General features: G+C 48.3%; 1 protein-coding gene across 19 annotated transcripts in view; it reads left to right on the top strand.

Moving 5' to 3' along the window:
• AFAP1L2 (actin filament associated protein 1 like 2) overlaps positions 1–20527 on the top strand; it is a 55443-nt gene that overhangs the window by 29481 nt on the left and 5435 nt on the right. For 3 of the 19 annotated variants that reach the window (XM_025151953.3, XM_015288939.4, XM_046943122.1), the window contains exons 2-13: positions 3340–3468; positions 3986–4063; positions 7349–7440; positions 9922–10035; positions 10994–11084; positions 13866–13949; positions 15577–15782; positions 16320–16499; positions 17052–17141; positions 17792–17876; positions 18159–18263; positions 18790–19001. In XM_025151953.3, coding sequence (XP_025007721.2) covers positions 3340–3468; positions 3986–4063; positions 7349–7440; positions 9922–10035; positions 10994–11084; positions 13866–13949; positions 15577–15782; positions 16320–16499; positions 17052–17141; positions 17792–17876; positions 18159–18263; positions 18790–19001 — 1466 coding nt within the window. Of the gene's footprint in view, positions 1–3339; positions 3475–3985; positions 4064–7348; positions 7441–9921; positions 10036–10993; positions 11085–13865; positions 13950–15576; positions 15783–16319; positions 16500–17051; positions 17142–17791; positions 17877–18158; positions 18264–18789; positions 19002–20527 lie in introns of all 19 variants that reach the window. The other 16 variants (XM_025151946.3, XM_015288938.4, XM_040703010.2 and 13 more) reach the window with 12 other exon arrangements.

Raw genomic sequence — 20527 nt, 5'->3', positions numbered from 1 at the left:
TAGTCTGTGCCCCGTAAGTCCTTCCTACACCAGTAAAAAGTAAGATTTCTGTGTATTTTAAAGTTCTGTCTTTTCATTGACAATCATCACTTGAATCAGTCAAGTTCTGTGCATTGACAATTACGCTCCCACTCTTCTCTTCATTGCTTACTGGGAGATCCTTATAGTTGTATCCATGACTGAGACTTGTGACCATGAAGAAGAGCATGGTAGGAACTGTGTTGTGCTATCTAATGTAACCTATTTTTGTGGCCATACTTGGTGAGGAGATGGGGTATCCTGTCGTGGGGCCTGGGAGGGCTGGCTTCACTAAAGGTTTCCACAGTGGCCTTGGCTAAATCTTTTTATTCTTCTGGGCCTTGCTTTCCCCAGCCTTAACCTCAGAGGTAATCTGTTTTTCATAATTAAGGCAGAATTTTTGCAAGTGCTGTGAAGGTATTTATTTGAAGTAGTCCCTCTAATAGAAGTAGATAGGTGGAAAGATGACTTTGAGAAACATTGCACTTGGGGCTTTGCAAAGAAGTATGAGAAGAGCCTCATAGCTGTGGGAGGACATTTCACAAAAGCATCTTTGAGAACTGTACTGCCTTGTGACTCTGGTTTCTGTCTACTTCTGATTTCTCATTCTGCTACTCGCAGCTTTTGATTTTGCAAATGCATTCCTTGCATCTGTAGCTGCTGCCCTGCAGAGCGAGCATAGCTATGGGAATAATTGCTACACATTCTGCCAGGAGGGACAGCCATTTGTTTCAGGCTGCTTTGGATAACCACCAATGTGGGTTTGCCCTGAATATGTTCAGCACATCATCACCACAGCACGAGAGGTCTTTAGCTGAGATCAAGCAGTAGTTTCCAGCACTCTGGGTCCTGAGGTGGTTTGACATATGTGGGCTCATAACTGTTTTTTCTTGTACTGACTTGCTGGGACCTGCTGTGATTGTTGCTTGCAGAGAGGATCCTGTAGGCTGGCCTTGTACTCAGCCTTCTTCCTTCCCACATTCATCACTCTGATGAGTTTTAGATTGTTGTCCTCTGATATGAGAGAATGAATGGTCGCATTCATTTTGATAGTGGCCTATTCTTTCAGGTATCAGGTTTGGATAGAGAATGTCCAGCTGAGATGAAAGTGATGCTCTGCATAGAAGCAGATGGTTTATATGCTGCTTCTTGCTGAAGAAGAGCAAAATTAATCTCTTTTGAGTCCTTAGAGTCTGAATCCCATGAATTCTGACAAAGTCTTTCCACTGACCTCTGTGGCCCCAAGATCACATCCCAAATGAGCTGCTTTGAATCACTGCAAGCCTGAATGCAGCTTTGGTGGGCTGGAAAATGTAACCTACTGTAGTGTCATTCACAAGAGCCTGGCCCTGTGTGTAAGCTAGCTGTGGAAGCCTGGGAGAAGAATAAAGTCATTTTCTGTCATTGTGGGGGTGGAGGAGAGAATTATCCTGTCCTCCCTGCTAAGGCAGGATCACGACTGCCATGTGGGCCACTGGGGCAACTGACCACTTCTGAACCTTCAAATTGAGATTAGTTATTTCTTGTGCTGTGTGACTTCTGGTACCATCCCAGGCACACAGAAGTCCTGTCCTCTGGGATAAACTGCTACGAACACATGTTTAGGCCTGACTTCAGCAGGAATTGACCTCAATTTGGATTTTCAGAAGGGCACAGCTGCAGCAGATAAGTGGCTATGGGAAGGCTGGGATTTGCCCCAATGGAGCTCCCTGGTGCTGGAGAGCAGCAGGCACTGAGCACGCTTGATGCAAAGTGCTCTCAGTTCATTGTTTAGCAACGCTTATCAGTGTTATCTAATGTTGTCCCCAAATGTTACCTGTTTCCTTATAGCTTATGAAAAATCCTGTTGTTTCTTGAAATGGTTCTAACTTTCTCTGGGTAACGGTTCTAGCCAGGCAAAACAGCAGCTAACAAAAACATTCAAGTTAATGTGGACGTTTTCAATTCCCTAATGGTCCTAAATCAGACCAGAAATAATTAATTGGGTGTAGAGGGTATAAGATGAAGTGTGAAGAGTTAGCAGTTAGTCGTTTCCTCTGGAGCCACTACTGATTGATCTGGACTCGTTAGATCATTTAAGAGTCAAACTAGTGAAGATTAATACAGTGTGAGAGCAGCAGTGTGATCTTGAATTAATAGCTAGCAACAGAAAACTTTACAGCTTACAGCAGTTTACTTTTTTCCATCTTCTAACAAGCTGCCACCCGAGGAGCAGTCAGCAGCTAAAGATGGGCAGGTGAGAAGAAGGTGATGGCCCTCCTGCACCGATGTTCCTTGTGACACTGAGGTGGTAGCACTTGATCATAGAACCATAGGATTTCCCAGGTTGGATGGGACCTCTAAGGATCATTGAGTTCACTTAAACCCAGTACGCTTCAGATGCTTTGCCCTGTAGAGCTGAAACATGGGCGCTTCTCTGGCTCATGGTTGTGTACCGTGGCAGCCGGCAGTGTGGAAGTGCTGTAAGTCAAGGCAAAGGCATATTGCCCCAGTTAAACCACCCAGATGTCACAGCCACTTGTTCTCTGACGGCGTGCTGAGGGGTCCCAGCCTGGCAGTGGTAACCTCATTTTGCTGCCCTTCTTCCCCAGAGTCCTTAGCGTCGTTGAGGTACTGGGAGGAGCTGCTGATCAGTTGGGTTTTGCCTGCTTTTCCCACTCACTGTCGTTCCTGTGCTGTGCTTCCTCTCTCACATAACACCCTGTTATTTCCTTTGCGGGACGTGCTCCCGACACAGCTGCTAATTAGCCCATGAAAAATTTCAGAGCAAACAAAAGCAAGTGATTTAAACGCCTGCTGTTCAGTGTGAGTGCTGTCAGCCCCGCTGGTCAGTGGCAGGGCTGAGCAGCACCTCCTCAGAAGGAAAACGTGGCATGTGGATGCTATCAAGTCAATGCAGAGAAATAAGGACTGAGCTTGGAACGTGGAACCGAAAAGCAGGGTCATTGATAGATAATCCAGGTGACTTCTGATAGGTGTTTGAAGGGACCTGAGGTTCAGGTGTCAAGATCTTGCTGGCTGCTTTTGTGTAGTCTCAGCCCTAATGCTCAAAATCCCTCTAGATTTTTCTTCCCTTGAGGGAAAGGTCTATAGGAAGAAGAGGAGGTATTTACTTGCGATTGTAGCAGCCTGTGAACAGGCTAAATGAATTCAGAGCTTTCTTTTTAGTACCAGAGGGGGGGTTCAAGCTGGAAAAGTAAATATAAGTTATCCCTGCACAGAAAAAGTGCAGAAAAAATGGAAAATACCAAATCAGTGTATGTCCTCTATTGAAATGTCACCGAGCTGCTTTGCCAACCATTGTCTCTGTTGCTTTCGTAGCTCTCGAGCAGCTGCTCACGGAACTTGAAGACTTTCTGAGGATACTGGACAAGGAGAACCTGAGCAGCACTGCTCTCGTGAAGAAGAGCTTCCTCTCCGACCTGCTGCGGGTGTACACCAAGTCCAGCGGTACAGGCAGGGCGGGGGGCTCTCGTGGGAATGGCTGTGGGGTCTCAATGCAGCATTTTGTTGGAGGTTGGCAGGGCTGAGAGACATGAAAATTAAAAGGGGAGAATGAAATGGCGATTATTTTTGCAGTGACCTCTGATTGTTTATGTAAAATTACTATAGTCATGTGTCCAGCTTTACAAGCAGAGGATTCCCAAGATTCCTGGTCCTTTCTGTTTTCCTTATTAAACCTTAAGTTTATTTAATCCACTTTGTAAGATACACAGGATGTGCTGTTTGGCTAAGTTAGTGTTTAAGTAGAAATTTTAACTTACGGAATTTCCTGACTGCACAGCATTTAATTTTTCTGCTTTTTATTATTGCTGGGTTTTTTTTCTCTACATTGTCTCAACCAACACGCTCTCCCCAGTGTGCACTTAGCAGAGACACTTCTTACATCTGTCTTTGCTTTCCCAGTGCTAAGTTTTTTCCACACGGGGTATATAAAGGCTTCGCTTTTGCCTTTGTTTGCATGCAGGTGGTGATGAAGAATATATTTACATGAATAAAGTGACTGTCAACAGACAGCAGGGTGACCAGGAGAAGCAAGACAAAGGTAAGGAACTGGAGGTCAACGCTTGCCTTGTTCCTCAAGATGATGGAGGTGCGTGTGGCCAGAGCCTTGGTTTATGAGACTGGTGGAGGCCCCTCTGGAGGCTCTGGGAGCCGAAGCAGCTGACAGTGTGGAAGGGCTGCCATTTTCATTACATTCTTTTGGACACTGTGGTCCTTGCCAACGCTAAGCGGTTATTCCTGGAAGTAGCACTTTGGAGAGCATTATTTTGGGATAAAAAATGTTGCCTTCTAAGGCTTGCAGCTCCAGTGCCTGAAATATTTAAGGAAGCTGTCATGTTTCTTTTGGCCGTGGAAGAAGTCGCTTCACCTTTTCAAGACCCTGAAAGCCTGTCCCTTTGGTGGTGTTTTGCACTAGCCCATAGGGTGTGAGCTGTCGCAGCCCTGCAAGGTGACCCCCCAGACACAGCCTGCACCATCTGTGTGAGCAGAGCAACGTTGTCCCCTGGGCGCTGAGCGAGATCTGCAAAGTACGAGCCAAGAAATCAAACCTACAACCAAGCTTCATTTCCAATTTAGATTTCCCAAGTTTTGAATTCGTAATGTGGCAAAGAACATAATTCTTTGAAAGTACTTCTGCTCTTCGAAGTTCATCACAAATGCTGTATTTGATAACTGCACAGAGCAAGTTATTGCTGACGTGCATCTCCTTAATGCACATGCAGTCAGAAGCAGATCCAACCCCAAACTTTCCAGTCCAAACTGATAAGAGGATGCATTACTGCAGCCTGCTGTTGATGTGCTGATCCTACACTAGCGAGGGTTGCACTGTTTCTGTGTTTTCAGAGTTGTTTGTTTCTGTTTTGTCATTTTGTGTTGGTTTTTTTGTTTTGTTTTGTTTTGTTTGATTCATTTTTAAACTACCTGCAGCTGAATTTAGGTTAACTTCAAATACCCCTGAGGATAGGATGTCCTCCCGCATTACGCAGGCAGCCCCAGCATGATCTACAGGCAGGCTCCTCTGGGTCATGCTGTAATGCTCTGTAACAGGACTGCACAGCCACCCAGTAGCTCTCAGTGGCTGAGTCACAACAGACGCACCTCTTTATCCAAGTTGTCATTTGGGTGGATAAAGGACGGCTTGCGCTGATTGACCATGCTGAAACTCAGGGATGTATTTCAGACAACTTATTTTTAGAGTTGCTTCTTCTATTTCAGACTTCACCCCATCCAGGCTGTGAGCCGACCCACTCAGTCCCTCCCTGTGGGATCTGGCGCTTCTCTCTTTCTCTGTTTTCAGCAACCTCCCTATTCCAAGTAAAACTTCTGGGTTATTTGGAAATGCTGAAGTCAGTGAGACGCGTGTGGGATCTTGGCCATAGCTGCATCATGGTATACAGCCCTGAGCCTGTGTCTGTCACTGCATGGAAAGGTCTATGCGTGTCTGGGCAGCGGTGGGACCTGCAGGACTGGGGTTAGCAGGTGGAGAGGGCTGTGCCCACTGGGGCTGGGAGATGTGATACGGATCCCCCAGTGCTCCCTTTATCTCATTTATCCACGTCCTTTAGTGGGATGTGGTGAATGCATTTCTGTGGCTGAGGTCAGTGGGACCTCTCACGCCCTGCAGGTTTCTCATGCCACCAGAGCTGGGCTTGGGTGTGCTGTAGCAACACAGAATGAAATGCTTCCTGAAGTGATAATACTTCAGCCCCTAATGGAGGGGAACTGCATTTTCGTGACATGATGAGGTTCAGTGGAATGATTTCTAGGTTTGCTAGAGAGCTGAGAACAGATGGGCACCACTTGCAAAGGTCAGGCAGTAGCTAGCACTGCTGCAGTGACTGCTCTTCTGCAGAGCTGAGCATGGGAGGCTTCTGCCTGGCACAGGAGGGTGCAAGCTGGCCTGTCCATTTCTCTGCTAAAGAGGCACCCATAAGGTGTACTGTGTGGATATCTGAACGTGGAGATAATTCCCTTCCAGGGAGATGTGCACTGAGGCTTTAGGAAATCCCAGCCTTGTTTCTGCTGTTTCCAAAAGCATCAATGGCCTCTGCAACTCCTTGGTCCACTGGCATAAAGACTGACCTCCAACAGCCTGTTGGTATGACTCTAGCAGTGTAATTGTGGGGCATTTTGGTAGGTGCATCTCTCCAGCAGAACCTTATGAGACATCCAGCAGTCCTTCCTGTGTTGTGCATTGGTGTCTGTCTGTGAGTCTCCGTGCATTTATCTCATGCTGATGAGCAGGCAGCCTGTGCCAGAGGGAGCAGTCTGCCTTGGGAGATGTGCTTTGGTCTCTTGCACCACCCAGCTGGGAGCTCGCTGCAGCCCAGAGCAGAGCTGTTGTTGTGGCTTCTGAGCCCCAGAGTGGAAGAAAGTAATGTGGTTTCCAACTTCTATTTTTAAAGCCCAGAATTATGCAGCGAGGTTGATGCCAGCATCTTTTGAGTACAGCGCTAACCGCTGCTGGGCACTGCACCATGGCTTGGTGGTTCCTGTGTGTGCCCAAGGAGCGTGGCTGGAGCCTTAGCAGGTGACCAAGGGAGCCAGAGCATCAAATCATTGTAGATTTTGGACCTAATTCCCTTGCTCAATCAACCGAACCTGCAAGATGTGAATATCTCAGCCTCGTTTCTCCCAGAGTCTTTGCAGAGGGACACTGTGTAGAATAAAGCAGAATAGCATTCTTAATTTTTTGGCTGTTTGATGCCTGTCTCTCATTTGTTCCTGAGCATCACTGAATTTGCTGTGTTGGAGGTCGTGGGATTTGGGGATGTGCCTGAGGCCACCCAGGAGCTCTGTGCTGAGGAGGAGGACTGCACACAAGCTGTCTGAGCCTTCGACATACCCCCCAGCTACTTGAATCACTCTGCATTCAGCTGCTTGGGAAATGTGACTTTCTTAGAGGCTGAAGCTGATCAGCTGGAGAAGTTCTGTTGCCATATGTCCTTTCACATGTTTGGCCTCTGCTGCTTCAAAAGCATCTCTTCCTCAGCTGGTAGATTCAATAGCAATTAAATTACTGTTCCTTGCTGGCTTTGAAGCGTTGTGCAGCCCAGCCTGATCCGGTAGGTCTGGGCTTTACAGTTCTCCTTCCAGAAGGAAAAATATGACCCCCAAAAAACCAGAATCAGGTTCTTTTGCTCTGTCTCCTCATGCCACATTCCTGGACATAGTCTGAAGTGACACGGATACTTCAGTGCTGCCTCTAATTATCCCTCTGCTTCCTACCTAAATAGTACCGTGCTGTTCCCGCACCTCCTGGGTAGGCAGTGCTTTGCTGGGAAGTGCCACATGTTGTTGATATAATTGTGTTTCTGGCTTGCAGCACTGGATGGGAAAAACTCCTTGACCAATGGAGACCTGGGACTGCATTCATCCCCTCCCCAGAAGAGCCTTCCAGAGCTGCCCCCTCCAAAGGTAGGTGTTTCAGAGCCTTTTTTCACTGTGTAGCTCTCAGCCTGGGGACATCAACTTCTGAAGGCTTCATGGTCACTTTTATTACACAGTGTGCAGCGTGGCTAAATGGGCAGACCTCTGCCAGCAGTTTGCTCATCAGACAGACAAGCCTGACAAGCTTTGTTGATTCAGCTAGGAGCTCCTTGCCATATGGATTTTCTGCCCCAGACCTGGGAGGAAGGTGGCTGGAGAAGGCAACGTGGGGCTGCACTGCCTTGCAGGACCCATTTTTCCACTGCTTTCAATGCTCAGAGATGCAAGACCAAGGCTCTGTGCTCCAGCTTACTGAGGGCTTGCATCAAAAAACTGCAAGCTTTAGATTATTCCATAGGGACAGCCATAAATCTAGTGAGGGTATAGTTCAACGTGGTCAGATTCCAGTGGGATTTTGTCCTCGTGCCAGAAAGCCAACCCAGCTGTCCTTGAGGGACACGCATGGGGGATGTTGCTATTCTGTAGCTGGTCTGACGTGGGAATCACAGCAGTTGGGATTTCGGGATGTGAAAGGAAAGGAGAGCAGGGGGTCTGAGCAAGGGCAGTGTGGGGGAGGACCACACCTGCCCCTTCCCCAGGACAGCCTGCATGCTTCAGTAGAACAGCTTGTTATGTACTGCAGAGACCTCTTTGGTAGGGAGACTCAAGGAGCCCAGCACTCAAAGCACTTTCCTCAAACAGCTCAGCTCTTAGACACCCTTGTTCCAAGGTCAGCCTTTAGGATGCCCGCACCTGATCTGCTGCTGTTTCCTGGCTTCTGTCCTGAAAATCTGGCTGTGCGTCAGGTGTTACGGGATGGCTCTAAAGCATCTGTTGTATCTTTCTGATAGAGCAATTGGAAAGTTAAATTAAGAAAAACAGTCCTCAGCGATAGCTGAGAAGGTTATTCTTTGCTCCCAGGCCAACTGCCTGTGCCAGAACTGTCTTCTCTCACTGCTTGCCAGTGGAGATAACCTCACTTGCATAAAGCGATTGAGTATCTCCTCACTGGGAGCATCTGAGGAGCTGTTGGCTGCTAAGGTATCTGAGCACTCAGAGGTACTTAAATATTTCAAGGAGCGTGTCTGGGGAAATTCTTAATGTGGTCCCAATTAGAAGGTGGAAATTGCTACTGTGGCAAAACAAACTGTGCTTGGTACTCCTGGTGTGGGTGGGAGCAGTGGCCACCTGGGTGAGGTTAGGAAAGGACCTCTGGATGTATTTATTTTACGTTTGGGGTTTTATGTTTGGTGGTGATGAAGCATCTCGTGCTGAGGCCTCAGACTTGCCTTTTGGGGCATAGGAGAAATTTGGTGATAAAGCTCTGCACAGAGGGCTGTGTCCAGCACTCACTGACAACAGTCAGTGAGCTGCCCAAGACAGAGTGGCCCCAGCTGGTTTGGTTTTGTCCCAGAGCAGCCTTTAGGCAGTAAGTCCCATGGGCTGTGGCTCAGATGTCAGTGCCCTTCCATCCTTTGGTGGCCCTGGCAGCTCTTCTTGCTTTGCTGCTTCCTGCAGCCGTCTGCTGGGAAAGTCACACAGTATTCTCAAGATGGATTTATTTGCATGCTCCATTGTGCCACAATGCAACAGGCACGGTTCTGTGAGGGCCAAATTGGCTTAGATAACGCAGCAGCTCTTTGACTTAAGATAGAGACAAAACAACCCCGTGCCTTTAGGAAAAGAAAAATGGAAAAAAAAATAACTTCTGTGGCAGCTGAGGCGCAGTCCCACCTAGTCCCTGTTGGTTTCCATTGTCTGTAGGAAGCAAAACAGAGCACCCCTTTCCCCCACCCCTTCCCTGACACTCGTGGGATGGAGTCAGAAAACCCACAGCCTTTCTTCTTGTAGGCCATTTGTTTATGACATAACACAATGTGAGCTGGCTACGCGCACAAGGCCACCGCATATGGCAATTGCAGACACATTCTCAGCCAGGGGAGGGATTAAGTAAAGCTTTGGAGCGGTTGGATTTGTTTTCATTTCTTTAATTTAACACGTTAGGACAAGTTCCTAAGTGCTTGGAGGCAAGTGTTTTCTGACAGCATGTCCTACGTGGCTCTGGATGCAAGCTCAGGGTCTGCTCACAGCATCTGCCTGCCCCAAGACAGGATTTTTTTGTCTAAGACCATGCACAGCTTGTCCTCATGGGAGCAGTGGTTTTGCACGGTGTGGCCAGGCTACCTGACTACCTTAAGCATCCCCTGTTGTGGGCAGCTGCTGGCCAGGAGATCTTTTTGTTTAAAGCTTTCTATTCTAGGCAGTACCTCCTGGTGGAAATAACCAAGGCAGGATGAACAGCTTTAAACCTACATTTGATGGTGCAAGGGAACAATCCTACCTTCGACCATGCTGTGATGCTGGTGCCCAGCAGGGCCGTGGAGTTCTCCAGGCCACCCCAAGCAATCGTAAGGTCCAGCATGAAGGACCACGCGTGGTCTGTGACCCTCAGTGTTGTTGTATCTGCAGGAACAGACCTGCTCTTCTGCCTGTCCTGCTGAGAGGAGTGGGGTTTTAGCCCTGCATGCACTGAACATCCTATCCAGGATTTGCACAGGTCTCAATCAGGAGCCAGTTGAAGTGGTGAGCGCCAGAGCGTACCTCTGTCAGATGACTGAGGGTGGTTTGAGCTGGGCGAGGAGAGGGGAAACCTCTGGGGAATAGGGGAGCACTGCTGGGGGGTTGTGATGGGAGAGGTGGGCTGCCACGTGCTGCGGGGAGAGAGTAAGCTGTGGGCTCATCTGCCTGTTATCTCCAGCTCTGCCGTCTCACATTCAGCAGTCATGTGAATTACTTCAGAAGTAAAAATGTGCTCCTTAGCTTCCCCCTTTTTTCTCACGTGTTGGTATTTCTGAAGGATCGAGGCTGTTTTCCCTGCCAGCCTCTGCTTGCATTTAGGGAGGGGCTTGGCGAGCACCACAGGGATTTTCCAGCACTTGAACTCCCTTCAAAGGCTTATTTTCCATCAGTGTTGTTTATCCATTTCCTTCATTTTTTGCTCAGAGCACAATTAAGGATTCCTGCTATTTCCTCAAAGAGCTGTTGGTTTGCAATCCACCAGACTTCGAGAAATGACCGACAACTTCTCAGGCTGTGCTTTTCAGGGCAAAGCCAGGGTTGGCCCTTTGCTGCTCCTCTGGTTCCCTGTTAGGGTGATCAGCGGTGCAGGGGGCTGTCCCACTGTGAGGAGGCTGGCAGGGGCCATACAGCAGGCAGGAGTGCTGGCTCGCAGTAAGGCCAATGGGCTGGGGCTGCTGCTGGTGGGGAAACATTCGAGCTGATCCTCCCAGAGCTTTCAACAAAATGAAAGGAGGTAACATTTATGACACAATTACGTGGTAATCTCAAAGAGCTCCGTTACGCTTTAACTGCGCGCTGGGAACCCTCAGCAGTCCCATACTTTTACTTCCCTGTCACCTCAGCTTGTTTACAGAACAACTCTAGAACGTATTTTAGTCCTACAAAAAGGGCAAGCCATTGTTCTCAAGCATCTGTTTTTATGTACCTTAAATCACGCTTCTGTTATTTATTTACTCTGCAGATTCCCGAAACAAAGCAGCCTTCGGTTCCCAAGATCGAGTCCCCAGAGGGATATTACGAAGAGGCTGAGCCATACGATGTCTCTATGAATGGTACATCTCAGGGGGTCACGTGTGGGATGCAGGACATGAGGTTTATGAGAACGAGTAGACTGCAGTACGTACAACTCTTACAGCTCGTGTGTGACAGACGTTTTCTGATGCTGGTCACATGTAAGGTAGATCTAATGCTATGGCACGAGAGGTCTGATGAATTACTCCACGTTTTTAAGTTGCGTGTAGATACTTCAATAGCAGTGTGCAGTGTGTCTGGGTTAATACAACATCACTGAAATGCTCGCAGTCATTATGGATTCTCCTTGGATGGTTTTCTGGAAGATAGGCTGCAGGCCAATGCTGGTTTCCATTCAGAAGGGGTGAGGCTCCAGTGGCGTGCATTTCTGTCCCGCTGCTCCAGTTGCTGGGGCTCACAAACAATGGCTGTTGATCTGCTAGATACTGTAACAGGTCTTATCACTGAGTGTGTATTCAGCTGTGTCTCTGTCGGTAGTTTAATCATCTGTAAACCTGTTTTAGAGGACACGCATCATCTGAAGGGACAGCATGGCTTCACCATGTGCGTATTTGCTCACGCCCATGTCCCACTAATGTCCTCAGCAGTGCCACTAATCCCCGTCACCCCTCTGGGAGGCTGCTGCCTGCAGGCAGAGCTCCCAGGTTCTCACTTTATGCTGTATTTATGCCTCCTTCTTTGTGGGACTACCCTTGATGAGAGATTACCGCCTTCAGATCTGAAAGCAGAGCTAATCTTGTCATTGCTTTATAATCTGTTTAAGTCTGAATGAGAGAGATGATACCACACAGCAGGAGAAGCAACTCTGCTCAGCAGCCGTGACTGCAGCAGAGAAGGATTCGGTCGCCTATGTGGTATGGGGCAGATCTGAGTGGGAAGAGAGAAATGAGAGCTGAGGATAAATCGGGATTTGGCTCTGAGCTCTTGGCTGCTGAGCCTGAGCAGAGAGAAGCAGAGTCCTCTCCAGCCCCGGTGCACAACACCAGCTCTGAAGCTCCGGCAGTGAAGCACCTGTGCCCTGCCCTGGTTTGTCCATACAGCCCTCACTGCAGCGGTGCACCTCGCATACACGGGTGGGCTGTAGCCGAGGAGGGACCCTGTTCTCAGCGAGGCTTAGGAGCTTCAGTGCTGAGCAGAAAGGGGGAATGCAAAGAGATTTTGATTGTCAGGAACTATCCTGTTTTGGCTGCAGCTACACTGTGGTGGGGAAGAGGAATATGATTCCCAGCTTGGCTGAGGAAAGGCCCAGGCTCATCCTGGCCTGGTGAAGCATGCTGTTTGGTGGGAAGGTGGGGTTTCCAGTTGCCTGCATTGGAAGATATCTGGATAATTTTTTCCCTGCTGCACACTGGGGAGGTGGATAATGCACTAAGAGCTGTGGCATATAAAGGCATGCACCAGATTAGCTGGAGTACAGTGATGGGTCTGTGTGCTGGGAGCCCAGGTTTTGTTATCTAGGCAGCTCCATGAGCTCATGTTGCATTGAAAGTGGCTGGTAGGAGTGATAAACACATGCCCAGCTTCAACTTCTGCTTTCCCTTGGTAAGCTGCTTCTCAAGGATGTAAATACGCCCAGCAGGGTCGGTTTAGGGGGCTGAGGATCAGGGAGATCAGAGCCCTGCAAGTGTGATAGAGAGAGAAAAGCTCAAGTCCCTGGTGGTGGGAGCACTGCCAGAATTGGGTTGATTAGGTTGTGGTGGGCTCTGACAGAGCTGTGCTAACGGGAGCATTGGACGCAGCGTCCTCAGACTGCTACAGTGCCTATTTCAAATGAGGATGTCCTGAAAAAGCCAATCCTGGGCAGCCATAGGACAGAAAGCAGCAGGAAGAGCAGTGTGTGGGTGCTGGTGCCCGGTCCTCCCTGGTTTAGCTGTTCCCCATGGGGCTGCTGCAGGGCTCTGAGTGCTGCACCAGCAGTGGTTTGCAGGACATTACCCAGCAGCTGGTGCCCGGTTTGCCTAATGTTGGAGTTCCAATGCCATGGGTTAAAGCTGCAGCCTTGGCCCTGCCCTGCTGCTGTCCTGCGAGCTGGGGGCAGGGAGGGCAGCAGCAGGGGCTGCTCAGGTGATCTGAGACCTGGATTTACACTCACATCCCTCCCAGCTATGGCTGAGCAAAATTAAACTAGAATAGGGCTGCTAGTAAAAGGAGTGAGCGTGCAGCCAAGAAAGGACATCAAAGCGAGCCTGCAGATGGGCTCAGGAGATAGAGGATTTGTGCAGCCCCAGAGGTGGGACTGCAGCGTAACAAACCGCGGGTGAGTGAATTAAAACGGAGCAGGCAGAGACCCCTCTGGGTGTTGGGGTCCCTCTTTCATCAGCAGCCCCACCTCTCCGCTGGGAACCGCTGCCTTTCATGGTACGGTTCGGCAAACGCTGCCGCTGCGTTCCCTCCTGGGCTGAGATGTGTTCAGCCGTTATCGTTCTCTTCCTTTGCTCTATTTGCATAATTGAAGGCTGTGATAAGAAACGGAGTGAAAATGCAAGTGGCGACGAGACTGCCAAGGGAGCAGCCGCGGTTCCAACTGGAGCAGCTCAGCTGTGCTGGCAGATTTTAATTCTGATGATGGTGACCCGTTTTTAAGGAGAACCCCTCGTTCTGGGGGGGAAGCTGAGCACACCCCGGACCCACTGTGCCTCTCCAAAGGCCTCACGTGGCACCCTGTGCTGGTGTGGGGACAGGGCAGCGCTGTGCAGCGGGGGGGAGCGGGGCCGAGCCAGCCTGACGCCCTTGTTCTTTGCATTCACTTATCTGTGGCTTTTTCTCTTTGTTTCCCTTTCTCTTTGCTTCTGAGTGCGCAGGTCTTTTTGGTAGGCTTGCTGCGGCTGGACCCAGGCCAGGGTTGCAGGTTACCGAGGCCGTTATTTATGCCACGATAACAATGGGTACGGCATGCATTCGAACCTGAAGTGCTTTTCCATTTCGTTATTTTTTATTATTATTATTATTATTTTTTAAAGCTTCATTTTTAGCAAAGAAGACCATGGGCTCCCCCTGGCACTGCCCAGTACGTGCATGGAGGGCGATCACCTGGCCCCTCACTTACCCACACTGGTTACACACCAGGCAGTGCTGTTGGCTCAGGAAGCTCTGGCTGGGCATTCCCACATCGCTGCCACACAGGGAAGGATCCTTAGTGAGGCGCCCAGCTCCCCTGCCTTCCCAGGGACAGTGAACTCCTTCTGCATTACTGACCCAAGTGCCTGTGGACACGGGCTAAATATGGATAAGGCACTGGAGGTTAATATTTTCCCCTAAAAGACGAACTGATACACTGCAGGTATGCAGATACTGAGCCAGCAGTGTGCTGTATTCAGACTTTGAAAGGCAGTATTGGTTTTTTAATAAGTTTGTTTAAGTGATGCAGCTTTATGCTGATCACTTAAGGGATGCTGCAGGATGGGACTGTGGATAGGACTGCAGCTTTGTTACTGCTGCTCAATTCCTTCTATTTTAAAAACAAACTCAAGTAATGTCCTTCACTGAAGATCTTAATGCTTTTTATCTCTTTTCCTTTCCCCCTCCCCCACTAATCTGACAGTGTTACCTTCTATAGATGTTAAGATTTGATGAGTGTCATTAAATTCTGATAAGGAAAACATAATGATATTTCTCGGTGCTGCAAAACTACACAGACAGTGCCCAAATCTTACTGTCTTGCTGAGTGAGCTTAAGTAGCAGTGATAGGCATCCGGTCCTGTGAATAAAAGCTGCACTGTAAACACCAGCAAAGCATTGCAAATTCCCTTGCAGCCAATGAGACCATTTTTGCTGTTTCTGATGAATCTAGTGCCAATGACCAGCTGTTCCTATCAGCTGCTATAACCTACCATTAGAGTTGGGCATTGAAAATCTCAGCTCATCCCGATGAAGGAGCAATCAGTTTGAGAATGAACGTGGAAAAATGTGATTGCTATTGTTTACAGCTGCCACTTATGACTCATTCTTGCTGCTGCAGCAGTGTGTTACTTCAAAGCCCCTTGCTGTCCCCTGAGTGGAGGTTTGTTAGCCCAGTGAGGGAAGTGGAATGACATCTCAAATACAATGGATCCTTGCTTGTTGCATGGCTTTGCAAATACCATTTTTACTTCTGACATTCAGAGGACAAGGGATGATTGTAGCTTGCTATTGTCTTAAAATTGTATTTGGCTTGCAGTGGAAAGTAGAGAAAGCATCTTGGCAGGAAAAAAAGCAGCAAGCATCAGAAAGCATCTAAGGGAACGTTCCCAAACTTGTGGCCAACTGAGACGTGTCTTTTGAGTGTTTGCTGACTGAGACTATCAGGCTCAAAACACTGTAATGAGATTGGTATCGGTCTAGAAAAAAACAACAAGAACAACAAAAACCAAATCTGTAAGGGTTGTTTTCCTATTGATTCTCCTCCTGTAGGATATCCTCAAAAAACACGTTCCTATGCTTGAAGCTTTTGCATGTCTGAGTGTGGCTGAGGCAAGCAACGGGCCCACGGTTGTCTTAGGGTGTATTAGTGATAAAGCTTTGCTTTTGTTATAGAAGATGGTGAAGCTGTTAGCAGCTCATATGAATCTTATGATGAAGAAGAGAGCAGCAAAGGCAAGTCAGCGACCCATCAGTGGCCATCCACGGAAGCCACCATTGAGCTGATGAAGGATGCCCGCATCTGTGCATTCCTATGGAGAAAGAAGTGGCTGGGACAGTGGGCAAAACAGCTGTGTGTCATCAAGGACACCAGGTTGCTGGTGAGTAAATCCTCACTGTCTGCCTAAAACTGCCTATTTGTTTGAGCCGGGGAAGGGAATGATGCCTTAGGCCATGCTGACAAAGCACCTCCAGAAGTAACACTTAAAAAACCCCCTGGATGTAGGGATGCTATTCCATTTTCAGAAGTGACGTGAGCATGGGGTTGCAGAGGGGATCTAAGGGTTGTCGGAATCCCAAAATACCTAGAGTTCTGTTTGGGAAAGCTTTCTCAAGTGATTAAGCAGAAGGGATACTAAAGCCACTGGCTAACCTCATACTTGGTCAACTAGCAATACTTGTAAGAAGCGTTTGGAACTCTTTATATGTATACATAGGAATGTGTATGCATGTACATGCAGAGGTGACCTGTGTGTAGACTGCATGGCTAGAAGATGTTTCATCCTTATAGGACCTAAACCTTTGGTGCACTTAATGCATGTGGCTGCATTGGGCCCCTTCCAGCAGTCAGTTTATGCCAGCAAGCAGAAGGGAAGGCTGTTCTTGTCTCTTACCTGACTTCCATCTTCCTTTCCCAGTGCTACAAGAGCTCCAAAGACCACAGCCCTCAGCTGGACGTGAATTTGCTGGGCTGCACTGTCATTCACAAGGAAAAGCAAGTGAGGAAGAAAGAGCACAAGCTGAAGATCATCCCCATGAACGCCGATGTCATCGTGCTGGGGCTGCAGAGTAAAGATCAGGCAGAGCAGTGGCTCAGGGTCAGTGACACCTCTGGGGTTTGCCCACGCCTTCACCTGCCAGGTGCATTCACCTGAGCTGCATTTCATTCAGGCTGCAGTGTCAGCTGTACCAGCCCATTGGCAGCCTTATGTGCAAGGAGAGAAGCTGTTCACTTCCATCCTGCTGCCTCCATTCATGGGGAGGTGGCTCAGCCCCTACTTCTCCCTGTGCCAGTGGCAGTGTGAGCATTGTGAGAGTACACCCATGTGCGCAGAGAGTAATAGGTAACTAGAAGGAGCCTTTTGGAAGGGTCCTGTAGGGTTATTGCCTTGACTCCCTGGTGATGAAGAGGGAAGATAAAAATAGGGGGAAATGTGGGAGGACTGCATGCCTCAGGTCCTGTGGGGTTGTATATCTCCAACGGACATTCCTCTTGCTGAATCCCAACAGGACCATATCTTATCTCCGTCCTGTCCTTGCATGCTCCAACTCCTTCCTCACTAAAGCCCATATACAAATACAGCACCTCATTTTCATGTCTCGGTTACTGCAGCTCTACTCACCAAACATGTTTTCTTTCTTCTGTGCAGGTAATCCAGGAGACCAGTGGTCTGCAGTGTGAAGGAGGCAGTGAAGGCAACCAGTACATCCCAGACTCACAGCGTCTCAATTACCCAAAGGTACACTTGATCTCTACAGATAGGATAAATAGCACTGTAGGGATGACATTCCTACCCTGTGCCTTTTAGTAACAGTTCTGAGTACATTAATTTTGCCTGAGCAGAGACTGATACAAATGTAATCAGCCCTCTGTGCTAAAAAGGAGCGTTATTGGAACAATCTTACTTTCCTTTGAAATCTTGCTGCAAATTTCCCCCAGAATTGTTTAAACACTTGGCTCCCTTCTATACAGGGGAACGGCTGCTGTCTTATCCCAAAGGGCAGCTGTGCTTAGCAGGAGTTTTGGAAGGGATGTAAACCCCTGAATGACAGGACTAGGGACCATCTCTTGTCCATGTTAAGGTGGTGCTGCCCTGGTAGCAGCTTGTTCTAAAAACAGTGGAAGGAGAAAGAAACCTTCATGTTGGACAGCCAGAATGGGCTTGTTGGGGCATCTGGCCGTTTCCTCTGCCCATGTCCTCTTTTAGGGGCTTAGAAATGTGTGATCTCAAATCTGTGACATGTCTGGTTTACTGGCATCGTCGAATCCTAAGCTGTAGGTTTCCTACCTGAACGTTCCCTGCCAGAAAAGAAATTCCCCGGGGTGAATGCTTACTGGAAGGGCAGGCTGTGTGCGTCTGCAGAGCTGATGTCCTGTGCTTGTTGGCAGATGGACCTCTCCGAGAGGTACTCCGCAGCCTCAGAGAGTGGCAGCAGCACAGATGGGCACCCTGAGGCGGTCGAGACAAAGGATGGTAAAAACTCCCCCTGGGAACACGGGCAAAGCATGCCACTAACCCTGCTTCTGCTGCTTGCTGCTGCCACCCCATACTGACCCGATGTGGGGTGAAAACTGCTTGTGAACTTGATTTCATTGCTTTTATTCTTTGTGTAATGAATTAGCAGCTCAGAGTTTCTGTGGGTGTGTGCCACAGTGCCGTGTTGCATGGCTGCAGTGCAGGACACCCAGCTGGGACAGTGGGCTGCGTGTGTGTGAGTTTGAAAAGCCATGCATGTTTTGTTTCTTTTTTTGGTAGTTAAGAAGAAGGGCACAACTGGCCTAAAACTAAGCAACCTGATGAACCTCGGGAGGAAAAAATCCAGTTCTCTGGATAGCCCAGAGAGATCCCTGGAGACTTCAAGTAAGTGATGTGAGTGGTGTGCACTGTGGGGTGAGCACCTGGCTACGCTATGCATCAAGTCACCCCACTGCAGGGGGCAAAAGGGCCACTACCAACTTGGTCCTTGCCAGTAATTCCATGCACCTCATGGTGCCTTTTACATGTTGAGGTGACTGTTGCTTAGGAGGGCAGGCAAGGGCTCACTGGGTGACTCAAGAAGAAGGGCAAATAATGCCAGACATGTACCTTGTGCTGCTCAGCCAGGACGTGGGATTCAGGTGGGAGGAGGTCGTGTAGGTCAACTAGAATTCATCACTTGGGCCTAGTTTTGTCCAACCATATGTAGCCAACTTGCTGCTCCAGACCTAACTTGAATGTCAGGTGTCCCATTTTGAACAGATTTTCACCCTTTCAACCTGTCTTGTGTGGTTCAGGACCACTCACCTTTGTTTTTTGCTCTTCATCGTTGCCTGTGGCTTTTTGCAGTGATCTCAGCACCTGCCTGTAGGGTGTAAAATACGACTAGATATCCTGTGCTTGCTTGCAGGTTACCTGAACGTGCTAGTGAACAGCCAGTGGAAATCCCGTTGGTGTCAGATAAAGGATGGTCACCTCCATTTCTACCAGGACAAGAACCGAAGCAAACTGGCTCAGCAGCCCCTAAGTTTGGCAGGTTGTGAAGTTATCCCAGAGCCAAGCCCTGATCATCTCTATTCCTTCCGCATCCTGCACAATGGGGAAGAACGGGTCGTTCTGGAGGTAAGGTGTACATCTCCATACATGTTCTCTTTTAGCTTGGGTGTCATAGCAGGCCTAAAACCTCTGCCTGAAAGCTAAATGCTTTCAAGGCCATTTGAGGAGCCTTCAGTCCAGCAAAACTGAGCCTGAAGCATCCAACTTTGTTTCACCAGCTCACAGTCAACTAGAAGGTGTCCTGGCAGGCAGTCCAGGCTGCCTCTGATGCTGGCATCTCCAGAGGACCATTCAGCCTTCATCTTAGGCACTCGTCTTAGGATGGGATGAAGGGTCCTCTGAAGGTGCCCATCTCTCTCCGCTGGCTACAGGCTAAGCTGGGATGGTTAAGTTATATAGGACACATTTTAGACAGTTGATGTTTAATGAGAGGGGTGTCACTTCAGGGATTTAATTCTGTGATTAAGAGGAAATAGAGAACTTATTCTCCTGAAAGCAAGAGCTTTCAGCCATGGGTTATGAGTGCATCCCAAGTAAACTGATCCCAGATCTGCTCCTGAAAGTGAATTCGTCTCCATCACTTACTTTCCTTTGCCTGAATCCAGCACTGCTTATCTCTAATCTTAGTTCTCTCTGACGACAACAGCGTGATTATAGTAGGAGGTGGACAATGTGAGCCATTTCCTGTATTTTTCCAGTTGGTGGAATATTTATAGCTAAACAACTGACTTTGAGTGCCTGCCGTGACGTTTTTAGGTGTTTTTGTTTAGCCTCTGGTTCAGAGTATGTCCGTGTCCAAGAAATTTTGCCTAATTACAGACGTGAAGAGGTACTGAGAAAATGTATGTTTTGTGAATGGAAGAAACTGTATTTTGTTGGGATGTCAGACTCAACGTATAGACTCTGGCTGGCTTCCCTGGCACTGAATTCTATGCTAAATTAAACAAGATTGGAAGCTTAAAATATACTTTCCAGTTTAGGATTCACTTACCCTGAATTTTGCTTTGTACTTGCTGCTCTAATGCTTCAAATCAAAGCAAAAGTTGTCTGCGTCAGCCCACTTCTTGCTTCAGGTGGAAGTCATCCACTACTGGAAAGTACATGTGGCTATTTGCTAAATCTGACTTCCAGGCACAATATTTAATGTTTAATTTTGCAAAATGGCAGGCTGTTCCCTGCACTGGGAATTTGGTACTGAGTGTGTTGTAGCTAGGGGGCTCTCTTTGAAGTTCTTCTCTGACCATATTTTAATCTCTCCCCTTCTCTTCTTTGCTAAGACCCTGGGGAGGCTTTGGGGCTCTGCTATAAAGAATGCACAGGCTTTGCTGTGCTTGGGTCTGGTGTTTGGAAATCGTGTTACTGCACTCTGCTGGTCTGGAACAGAAAATGCACTCTTCTCCCCCCAGCTGGCTCCACAAAAGTATCTTTAGTCCTAGAGACGTTTTCACTTTCATGTGCAGCTGAGTTGCTCACCATTGCAAGAAGAATGCAGGCTGACCACACGTTCTAGGGCAGAGAGGAGCTGCATTTATATATCTATGTCCCAAATTTGCAAATCAGTCCAGATACAGAGCAGTATTTCTTTATTTTTT

Source organism: Gallus gallus, chromosome 6 (assembly GCF_016699485.2).
Source record: "Gallus gallus isolate bGalGal1 chromosome 6, bGalGal1.mat.broiler.GRCg7b, whole genome shotgun sequence".
Lineage (NCBI taxonomy): Eukaryota > Metazoa > Chordata > Aves > Galliformes > Phasianidae > Gallus > Gallus gallus.
The sequence above is the reverse complement of the archived record's forward strand: the minus strand, read 5'-3'. Positions and strand labels throughout refer to the sequence as shown.